The 11,042-nt window shown below is 37.9% G+C and overlaps 2 protein-coding genes across 2 annotated transcripts in view; both read left to right on the forward strand.

Annotated features, from left to right (window-relative positions):
• Window positions 1–2,346: 2,346 nt before the first annotated feature.
• Window positions 2,347–6,597, forward strand: LOC119496955 (carcinoembryonic antigen-related cell adhesion molecule 6-like). The gene is made up of 4 exons (XM_037784646.1): window positions 2,347–2,665; window positions 3,342–3,617; window positions 5,239–5,487; window positions 5,612–6,597. Exons 1-4 carry the CDS (start codon window positions 2,347–2,349, stop codon window positions 5,683–5,685), a joined length of 918 nt encoding a protein of 305 aa, XP_037640574.1. The 3' UTR covers window positions 5,686–6,597.
• Window positions 6,598–10,940: 4,343 nt separating this feature from the next.
• Window positions 10,941–11,042, forward strand: part of LOC119497718 (nectin-4-like) — a 16,540-nt gene continuing 16,438 nt past the window's right edge. The window contains exon 1 of the transcript XR_005208970.1: window positions 10,941–11,042. This exon is cut by the window's right edge and continues 365 nt beyond it. The gene's annotated coding sequence lies outside the window, so the exon portion shown is untranslated.

Here is an 11,042-nt window from a genome sequence, read left to right on the forward strand (position 1 = left end):
TCAAACAACAAACCAAAACAGGAAAATGTACAACCTTTGGTTGAACTGCGAACAACTTGGGGTCACAAATAGAAGCACACAGCTTCATTTTATGGGGTCACAAGACAAAAAAATTGAGAACCACTTCTCTAGTAGAAGTACATGTTCTCTTATCAATCAGTCAGCACCTAATGAGCCACATCAACTCCACCAGTCACCAGTGTGACAACAGAGGTTGAGTAACATTATATTTACACTGTGACTAGCATATATTGAGAGGCCACATCGTATCGGTCGGTGACACATCCCTGACTGACGTGTCACCTCCCATTCTGTACATTCACATGTCAGGTATTATAGACACGTGACACATTGTGAATGCCTCATTGTTTCAGCTGATTTGATGGTTGGGTCACAGTATCTAGACATTTAGCCATTTATCAGACTGTGATTCATCCTGGATAGAGGTTTATAAAATCAGCAATAATAAACATATTCAGAGACGCTAAATTAAATTTCTCACCCTTTTTTCAATTTAAAAATTCACTCTATCTGCAGACATTGAACCAAAAGACGTGTTTGTAAAGCTGTCTGAAGGAGGCTAAGTATCTTTTGGACGTCTTTGATCCTCCTCCCCGAGGAATGCTACGCCTCACTGCTGCTCCTCAAACACCGTCCTGTAAGGACCAAAAGCACTCACTGAAGAGCTCATAAAACTGATGCACAACCACCATGACTCAGACTTCTGCTACACACAGTCATATAATATAGCCTTTATAGTTTTTAGATTTATATTCGTGACTAATCTATTTTAAATTTGGTTGAATTTTGATTATCTACCAAAAGAGAAACAATGAACACAAAGTGTGAAGATGGTGATGATGCCTGTTTTATTAATTCTGGTTTGACCAACTTGAAAATGCCAATGAAAGAGTTTAAAAGTTTAAATATATATCTGATGATCAACATAACCAGTCAGATGCAACTCGTTTCATACTTGATGCAGGTGCAATTCTGCTGCAAGGAGAAAACCTAAGGACTCCATTGATACCAACCATGTCATACTAGCTTATCGCAAAGGAGGCTTAATAACACTCCAAATTAGCACTAAATTTTGGCGAGGAATATCTGGCATGGCAATTTTCAAAGGGGTTCCTTTCAAGATATGTGAATGAAAATGGGTTCTATGGGTACCCACGAGTCTCCCCTTTACAGACATGCCCACTTTATGATAATCACATGCAGTTTTGGGCAAGTCATAGTCAAGTCAGCACACTGACACACTGACAGCTGTTGTTGCCTGTTGGGCTGCAGTTTGCCATGTTATGATTTGCTCATATTTATTATGCTAAATGCAGTACCTGTGAGGGTTTCTGGACAATATTTGTCATTGTTTTGTATTTATAATTCTTTTCCAGTCATAAATACTGTATATACATACTTTTGCATAAAGCAAGCATATTTGCCCACTCCCATGTTAATAAGAGTATTAAATACTTGACAATTCTCCCTTTAAGCTACATTTTGAACAGATAAAAAATGTGTACTTAATTTGCGATTAAATATTTTAATCGATTGACAGCCGTCATTTTTATTATTATTAAGGGGAAACTATTTAAAGATTAACTTGAAGTATTATAATTATTTTATTGATGAGACCAAGATAAGATCTTCAGCAAAACCATTAAATCTAAGATTTTTTATTTCAGTGGCTTTCTAGCTTATTGTTAAAATATTATGTTCTTTCATACTTCATTCTGTTGAAATTTGTAATAAAAGGTACAAAACTACTTGAAGCTAGGATTATCAAGACCATGTCAAGGTTTAGCTTATAGAAATAAGACCGGTTGAGCTGTTGATTCTTCTTCTTTTGACTACATGTTTTTCCTGCCACAAATTTAAAGCAAAATCAAGACGAATAATTGTTTCTTTAAACACTGTTGTCCTATATTTGTTTGATCAAAGGACATTTCTACAAAAAACAAATTAGTCCATCAACCTGAGTCTACAGGTAACTCCTGACTGAACATATACCCACAGGCATTTTGGTGTATTTACACAGTGGCATCGTAAACGGGGTTTGAGTGTTTCATTACTGAGTGGGGGGGCTGGAGTCGGTCCTGTGCTGTGGGTGTGGGACGATAAAAGAGCAGGAGCATCCGTGACTCTCCATGTTTTTGATTTTGAAGAGGACTGTGAGACAAAGTTATATTATACAGCATGGACAACAAGATGCTCAGGACGGCTGCTTGTTTGGTGTTTTTATCAGGTATTCGTCGTATTATTACCAAGATGTATTATTTTGTTGAATGTTAAGGAATAAGTATGACAGAGCTGCTCTTAAATTTCTATTTTGTGTAACTAGGTATGTGTGTAGGTGAAGGTATCTTACCCCCGGGGCCTCTGAGTGGAGCTGTGGCGGGCACAGTGAAGTTCACCACCACCCTCAGACCTCCTGAGAGTCCTTTCCTCTCAGTCAGCTGGAGCTTCAAAGGGGTGAACATCATCACCTCCACCAGCACCAACATCACGGAGCCCGGACATGCCAACAGGATCACATTAGACCGAGCCACGGGGGCCCTGGAGCTCAGGAACCTGGTGCTGGAGGACAGCGGGGAGTACACCCTCACCATCATACCAGACGGAGGGCTGCAGAGACAGGGGAAGACCATACTCAATGTGTATGGTGGGTTTAATGTTGTGACGTTGAAAATACACGTCATTTGAAAACAATTCTTCTAAAATGTGTGCTGTCTTCAAAAGGACATCGTATTGATATATTATTAATATTTTTGTGCAGACAGACAGAAACAATCAGATTTCTTACCTGTGGTGGACACTGTACTATAATGTGATATATAATTTAATGCAATACAGTAATACAGGTAGAATTTCATTTTCTAAACTAATACTGCATTCTATTCTTTTTTTATTTAAAATAAAATTTTAGGCTGTAGGTGTTGAGTAATCTTTGAAGCCATAGTTGTGTTAAATTGTTGGTGAATAGGCTCTGGTGGTGTTATACTGGACTAATTGAATATAGTCCAATAATTTTGTTATTCTATTCACTCTTTGTCCTGTAAATGCACCAACGTTCCTACAAGGATTCATAGGTTTTATTTGTCACATTCACAAACTATGTTTGTAGTGAAATGCAGTGTAGCTACTATAAGGACTAGTGGGAAAATAAGAATTAGAGGAAAAAAAGGATTAAAAATAAAAATTAGTAAAATAGTAATCAGTAGTGAACAAAATTTGAGAGTAATACAATTGCTGTAATATGTATCTATAATAGCTAACACTTACAACAAATAGATAGATAAATAAATTGAAATGTTTGTGTTTTCTTTATGTTCTTCCAGCGCTGATAACCGGAGCCACCATCCGCAGCCCCGCAGCCATCTTGATAGAAGACAAAAGCTCCACCAACCTCAGCTGCGAGGCCTCCGGCTCCATCAGCACCAGAGAGTGGATGAAGGACGGCCGGCCGCTCCACCCGAGCGGCAAAGTCAGCTTCTCCATGGACAACAGGACGGTGTTCATGCAACCCGTTCACAGCTCCAACCACGGCACCTACCAGTGTCGGGTCAGCAACCCAGTCAGTTCCATGACTGCGGCCCACCAACTCACTGTCAACTGTGAGTATTGTTCACTCTACTGCACACTTCCAGTAACTACTTTTTTAGCAAAACACTATGAAGCCTCATTTTAAAATGACAATTGGATGTATTTGTTGAAATCTTTGGAAACTAGCTCTTAATTATTTGCAGTTATTGAATTTATTACTTTATATACTTGAGTATCTTTCTACTTCTATTCCACAATTCAGAGGGAAATACTCTACTTTACTTCACTACAACTAATTGACAGCTTTAGTTACTTTTTAAAAATTAAGATTTTTGCACGCAAAGCATATGAAAAGTACAGCTGAAACAATTAGTCAATTAATCCATTGACAGAAAATGTATTAGCAACTACCTTGATAATCCTTTCGTCATTTTTAAAGCAAAAATGCCAAATATTTTGCGGTTTCAGCTTCTCAAATGTTCGGATTTGACACTTTCATTTAAATTATTTAAGTTATTTATTTGTAGTAGTTTTGAATTTTGTACTTTTGGTTGGATAAAACAAGCATTGTGAAGATATTGCTTTGGGCTCTGGGAAATTGTGATGGGTATTTTTTATGATTTTTTGGATTTTTACAAATCAATCAATCAATCAATCGAGAAAATATTCCGCAGATTAATCCATACAACAGTAAAATTCTGCTTTTACCTTCATGCAGGAATAAAAATAGTGAGAAAGTTTGTGTCCAGGCCGCCATGTTGAAAACAGTTGAACCAAAATCAAGCACCGCCCACTGGCCGGAGCAAATTTCTCCTTTTACAGCTAAACAGTTCCTCTGCCTCCCCCTCATGCTGCTGATGGCATTTGCAAATTTCTACCCCACCCAATCAAAAACAACCAATCACAGCCGAGCTGGAGCCGAGCTGGAGCCGAGCCGAGCAGTCTCTGGGCAGCTGTCAATCCCTCAGCCACCGGGAAACAAGATACGGGAAACCTTTGTTGGTCTTAAGGAGCTGCAGCATTTATTACTGCACAAACTGCAACTTCTACTGTACATTCACTTGATATTCTCAAAGCTAAACTAACTGTCTTCTGCTCCACTCGCTCACTTGTTCGCTCACACACATTCGCCGCCACTCCCTCTCTCTTGCTTCACCACTTACTTCCCACGTACACACAAACTCTAAGTACTGACTCTTTTATTCTCCAAATGACCTACGCTACTCTTACAACAACTGGCTCTAGATAGGGCCTTTCACGTTTTCACGTTGACCACCGTAGTTCTCCTACATGCTTGGCACACAGGAGAGGTTGCGATCTGCAACCTCACCGCTAGAGGTCGCCAGATCTTACACACTGCACCATTACAGGGGACATATCATATCATCATATCATGAAAAACTCTCTTTTTCAGTGCTTGTGCACACACATTTGGGTATCTGCCGTGCCTACCAACCCACAAACTGTGAAATAAGACAACACATTTTTTTGTGGGCTGTCTAGATCAGAAAACATGTGATTCAACAAGCTGTTCAGATTTGGCTCCCCTTCCTATGTCACATGCAGGCTCCTTTGAATATATCACCCACAGCTTTTACGTCTAATGGGGTATTTTTACAGTGTGGCATTACAGTAGTACTTTTCCTTAAGTAAAGGATCTGAACACTTCCTATATTTCTTTTATCTGTGCAGTTGGACCACATAACATATCCATTACTGGACCGTCAGCAGCAGCACCTGGCCGGAGAGTGACTCTGCAGTGCACAGCAGACTCCGTCCCACCAGCAAACTTCAGCTGGATGTTTAACGGCAATGAGACGCATGTTAATAACTCCATGTACATCATAGAGAGGTTGGAGGCAGAAAGCATAGGGAACTACTCCTGCACTGCTTCAAATATGGTGACCATGCGGGAAAACTCCACAGTCCTGTATCTGAGAGGTGAGATTTCTCTTTTTCAAAAGAGACAGGATACAGCATGGTAGTTTTGTCAGTGTTGCGTACATTTTAAAGCCAGCTGGCCATTTCGAGGGGTGATAATAGTTGTCTTTTTTACTTCATGAAGCATCCTGCACTGCTCCCTGCTGGTCGTTTTTACTGCTGCTAATCAGTGCACTGATTCTGAGAGGGATAATATAAGAGGAGGCGGCAGGTGAGATTAATCATTATATATCTGCCTTATCTATATGTTCTTACTGTCATACTAATTTCCATTGCTTTAAATTTTTTTCTCAGATTCTTCCGTCCCTGACGCATTTTGCTCCTGACCGAGGACCCTGAATAAAATCAATAAAAATGTGCTTCTGTATGAAATGTTATTTTGACTCAAGAGACATTGATGTTACAGCTCGTCATTCCTGAGACAGAGTGGAAACTCTCACATTGGAAAAACACTCATTTTATGCGTCTTAATTATAGACTGTAACAGTGAAAATAAATGCCTGTGTCCACATTTGGTTTCACAAATAACAGCACCATAAATTACTTTTCCATAGTTACTTATAGTGCAGGAATAATCACCAGTTTTTAACCAAAAGGACAAAGTGCTCTATGGTAAAAAACAAAACAAAAAATAGCCTTTTCCTTCACTGGAGATGAGAATGGCTTGTGGGATTATTTTTGGATTAAGTTGATGATGTTTTTTTTTTAATAAACCAGAACATGAGGAATACTTGGATTTATGTTTTTCTATCTCTGCTCACAGATAAACCAGAACACTGTGTGGATACTGTATGCTTATGAGTATATATTTGGTCATGTATGCAATGTGACTGTTTTTTTATTTTTCTAAAAGGAAGCTGTTGTCTGAAACTAGATTTAGAGTTCCCTTTCTGGGTGACAAAAAGTTCAACCAATGTTGCTTCACAGTTGCAGACCTTGTGATCCTAACCCTGACCCAGTTTATAATTATAGCCCCAATCACTGAGTATCAGCACATTGAAGAGTTTCCATAAACCACACCTCTCCTGTTTCTATCAAACAAACAGACTGATGTCTTGAAGTAGAGTGATATTAGTTCATCAGAGTTTAAAATGGGTGCCAAGTAATGTGTGATAATGTTGCTGAAGAAATGACTGTGTACATTTACAGGATGCAACAAAGCTTTAGTCTAGTTGTGCCAAATATTGCTGCTGCAATTCTGCAATATTTTCTTTTACAGAGTCAGTCAGTCAGTCAAACAGGATCATTGGGGTAACTGACCCTGTATAACTTTTACATTTTAACTGCAGCACTACACTTTAATTCCACTCTCAGGTCCTGTGATTGAAGATAAGGGACGAAGTGTTACAATGGAAAAAGATCCTTTACTTAAGTAAATACTGTAATGTCAAAATACTTACCTGCATTCAAACATGTCCTTAAGTAAAAGTACAGAAGTATTATTGCCAAAATGTACTTCATATATCAAAAGTATTTATTAGTAAGTAATAAATGTAAACCCTCCTTTTTAGTGTTCTTTAAGAATTACTTGAAGACACAGAGCTATATTTGCTGCATTTCTAGCTATTAAAAGGTGCAGTGTGTAGGATCTGGCGGCACCTAGCGTTGAGGTTGCGGATTGCAATCAACTGAAACTTCTCCTTGGTGTAAAGCGTGTAGGAGAACTACGGTGGCTGATGCAAAAACGTGAAAGGTCCTATCTAGAGCCAGTGCTTGGTTTGTCCGTTCTGGCATCCGATTTGAATGTTATCAGGCCATTTAATAGTCATTATTGGTCGCTGTAAGCACTATAGATGTGGGTCAATCTACTACGTTGTGAGAGTGAAAGTTAAAGTTAAAAGTAACATGTTCTAACATGTTTTAAAACTAAATGAAACGTTAAGTTTGGAAGAAAAACAAAAAGTCCTCTTTAGGTTTAGGCAACAAAACTAGAACTTCTTTAGGTTTAGACAAGAAAAACACTTAGTCAAGTTTAAGGAAAAACATGTTTTGGCTTAAAGTAACCACATTTCTAAATTGAAAATGAAACACAAAGACAACCACACATCGTTGGTTTCACACGGGACGCAAACCCAAGTCTCCTGGGTGAATGCCTTCCCATCCATTGACCCCAACCTCCATCCCTTATAGACTTTCATGCCATCTATACTACAGGGACTGACTTTCGTTTCGGCTCCTGTCATAATTACTACGGTCACTAGAGGTCACTGTCGTCTAGATGATAAAACCTACTATTGTGTGTAGTTGGCCCCTATTGCCCCAGATCTATGGTACTTATAGCAACTGATAATGCCTATTGAATAGCCTGACAACAGTCTAATCGGTTGGTTCTGGGCTACTGTGGAAACATGGCGGCAGGCTCCGTGAAGAGGCCCCGCTCCGTATGTAAGGAATAATGTACAGCGAGCTGGTCATTGTTGGGAGATAAACCCCTTCAGGGTGATGCAAGACCCCTCTGCTAGCTGCACATTATCCCGCTTATTACACAGCTACTTATGTAAGAAATCATAATTTGACACAAAAATGGTCATCCAGAGTCCGACATCAGAACTGCACCCATAGCAACGGTCTGTTATACATAACAACGGTCTGGTATAAAGAAATAACAAACCGTAGAATGCAGTGATTGACCAATCAGAATCAAGTATTCAACAAAGCCGTGTAATAAGTAGAAATAAAGGACTCATTCTAAGGTAACGAAAACACAATGATTCTTATTTTCAGGTGATTATAGACTAAAGAAAACATACTCAATAATATTATACTCCATTTCTGCCAATAGATCCCCCTAAATGCTACACACTGTTCCTTTCATATTGCACCAACACATTCACAAAGTTCAATGCACCACTGTCTCCAATATGGAAAAATGTTTTTATGCTTTAACTCAGGATGCAGAGCTGGGCCTGTTGCAGTTATTATTCCTGTCTTGCTCCGTAAGACCAATAATTTACATGCAGGCAACAAGCTGAGTTCGACCAACTGAAACAGGCAGAGCTTCGCATCCCTGACCCGATACCCTGTTGAACACCTTGGGCTAATTTAGCCGGGGAGTCTGATTGGTGGAGATAATTACACATCACTTTTCTGAGATGCAGATCCTATCAGGAGGCTTGACACGAGGTCACTGGTGAGCAGCTATGAAATGAATGCAGTGTTCTGCTTTATGCTCTTTTGTTTCCTCACACTGTTATCATCCTGCATCTTAACAAAAACTGTCGAGCAAGGCAACCTTTGACTGAGGAACTGAATACATGTGGTGGTAAAATCTGAACAAAGTACACAGAATTGAAGAGGACATGAGACATCGGTCACTGGAATTAAATCAAATTAGCATGTTTTATATGAAATTGCTGATGGATTATGTGTCTGCACGGTTAAACAACAGCTCTCAAACAGAATGAAAGGAGATAGTAGGTATTAATCATAGCTGATTATATACAAGTGAGGAATATTTAATGTACAAATAAAAATGTCCTGTGTGTGTGTGTGTGTGTGTGTGTTGCATCTCTATTGCATCACTATTTACAGTACCAGTAGGGAGTTTTATATCACAACATAACATAAATTACTTGATTATAAATATCAAAATAGTGGAGGGATTCTCAAGATTCACAGCTAAAGCAGGAAATGTTGCTTTATATTGTTTAGGAGCAAACATGCAGAGTCTACAATAGAAGGTAAAACTGAACAAAATGCTTTTTATTCCCTTGCCTGCATAAATTAAATCTTTCGTCATATCTCTAACTTCAACACATCGCTGTCAAAGATTTTATTGCAAATAGAAGAAGTACGATGAGCAAGTAATTTGGATCTTGCAATAACAAGGTTCCTCTTAATATAATAAGGCTCTCTAGAGAGTATATATCTGCTGTCATGCTTCCAATACAGTTTAGTGTCTCAGTTCATCACCATCTTTTTTTCCCCCTCTCTTATATTGTCTCTTAAATTTGACTTCATATTGATTCAATTTTCATAAATTAACTGTACTATATTTGTATTTGTTGTATATGCATACCTGGATTCATCATCAGAGGCATTAGTAAAAGAGCAAATCTGACTCAAGGTCACCTGCAAACCATCAACATGCCTGAAAGCAATAATTTTGTCCCTTTTTTTTTTTCATCCATCACAGTTTTCAAGACCTGATTAAGATCTTATCAGCAAATATTTGGATAGATACAAATTTGCAGAAGATGTACAATTTTCATTTAATGCTATATGGCGTATTTGTAAACATTTCACAGTTTCCCCTCTTTTAATTTTCTCCAACATAGATGCAAACACTAACTGCTAGCTGCAGTTGCTTCAATTAATTAACAAACACATGACTGAATACTGCTGTCTTGTTAATGCACTGTATGATGTAAAGTATTTTTTTTTTTGGGTCATATCTATCGTTGCTTTAGTGATCTGATGTCCTGTCATGTGTTGGTTGCTGCTATTTGACCCTGTCTTGGCTAGGTCTCTTGTAAAAGAGGTTTAAAGCTCAATGTGACTTCCTAGTTAAATAAAAGGTTATATAAACACACATTCTCATTTATGGAGATGTTGATACGAAGAGACAAGCAATACCCCCGTCTAGCAGTGAGTCGCCACAGTTTCCTCATTCATATAAAGGGGAACAAATGCACACGCACGCTCACAAATCTAACTGAATGCAATGAACAGCAGAGCACAATATTCAGAATTGCGCAAATGCTACATTGAATATGAAATAACATCTCATAAGCATTATACAGTACAAACCGACATTATTAAAAACTTTGTGAGGCTAGTTTGGCTCCATTTCTACTTTCATCTACATGACAATGTAGTAAGACTTGAAACTTGAATTGGACTTGCAAAAAATTACTTGTGAGCATCTCTGCTTTTTAGTTCATGAAAGTATACTTTGTATACTAAATTCTAGTAATTAGCCAGTGATTTATGTATTACGTAAAGAGACTTGCTATTAAAAAATAATAAAATGTGTTCTCACATGCATCTACGGTGAACAGATAATCCAAAAACTTAATGAATTGAAGTAAATTCATATCAAAGCATCCTTTTACAAACTCTCACACACTTTAATAGGCTATTCTATCAAAAGGTAAGCACAACTACAGGCCAAGTATTCTTTTCTGTAGGCCTAAGGCAAGAATACTTAATCATACTTTTCTTAACAAGTCTTGATTAAAAAGATTAAGTACAAGTAGATACTGTAAGTCAAGTATACTTAGACTTTTAAGTATACTTGTCAGTATGAGCCAAGTATACTTTTGTTAAGTATATCTCTGACAAGTAAATAAAAAGTAAACTGAAAGTATACACTGTTATTTTAAGTTCAAAAGAAGTATACTAGTAGCACACTTGAATAAACTTAATTCTGCTAAGAGAAGTCATGTTTGTATATTTTTTTAAATTTACTACCACACATACACACAGAGCTGAAATAAAACAAAATGTGCTTTTTGCTTTTTGGCACAAGAAAACATATCTGTGAATTTGATCCACCATAATCAGGACATCTGGATACTTTTAAAAGAGCCAGCGATGATTCAGAGCTTCTAATA

The sequence above is a fragment of the Sebastes umbrosus genome, chromosome 11 (genome assembly GCF_015220745.1).
Source record: "Sebastes umbrosus isolate fSebUmb1 chromosome 11, fSebUmb1.pri, whole genome shotgun sequence".
Taxonomy (NCBI): domain Eukaryota; kingdom Metazoa; phylum Chordata; class Actinopteri; order Perciformes; family Sebastidae; genus Sebastes; species Sebastes umbrosus.

What these genes read in the sequence shown, in the direction of transcription:
- LOC119496955 (XM_037784646.1), top strand. Translation starts at nt 2,347, where the DNA reads ATGTGTGTAGGTGAAGGTATCTTACCCCCGGGGCCTCTGAGTGGAGCT. An exon ending in GACCATACTCAATGTGTATG is followed by an intron (nt 2,666 to 3,341) that starts GTGGGTTTAATG and finishes ATGTTCTTCCAG; the next exon opens with CGCTGATAACCGGAGCCACC. An exon ending in CCACCAACTCACTGTCAACT is followed by an intron (nt 3,618 to 5,238) that starts GTGAGTATTGTT and finishes TTATCTGTGCAG; the next exon opens with TTGGACCACATAACATATCC.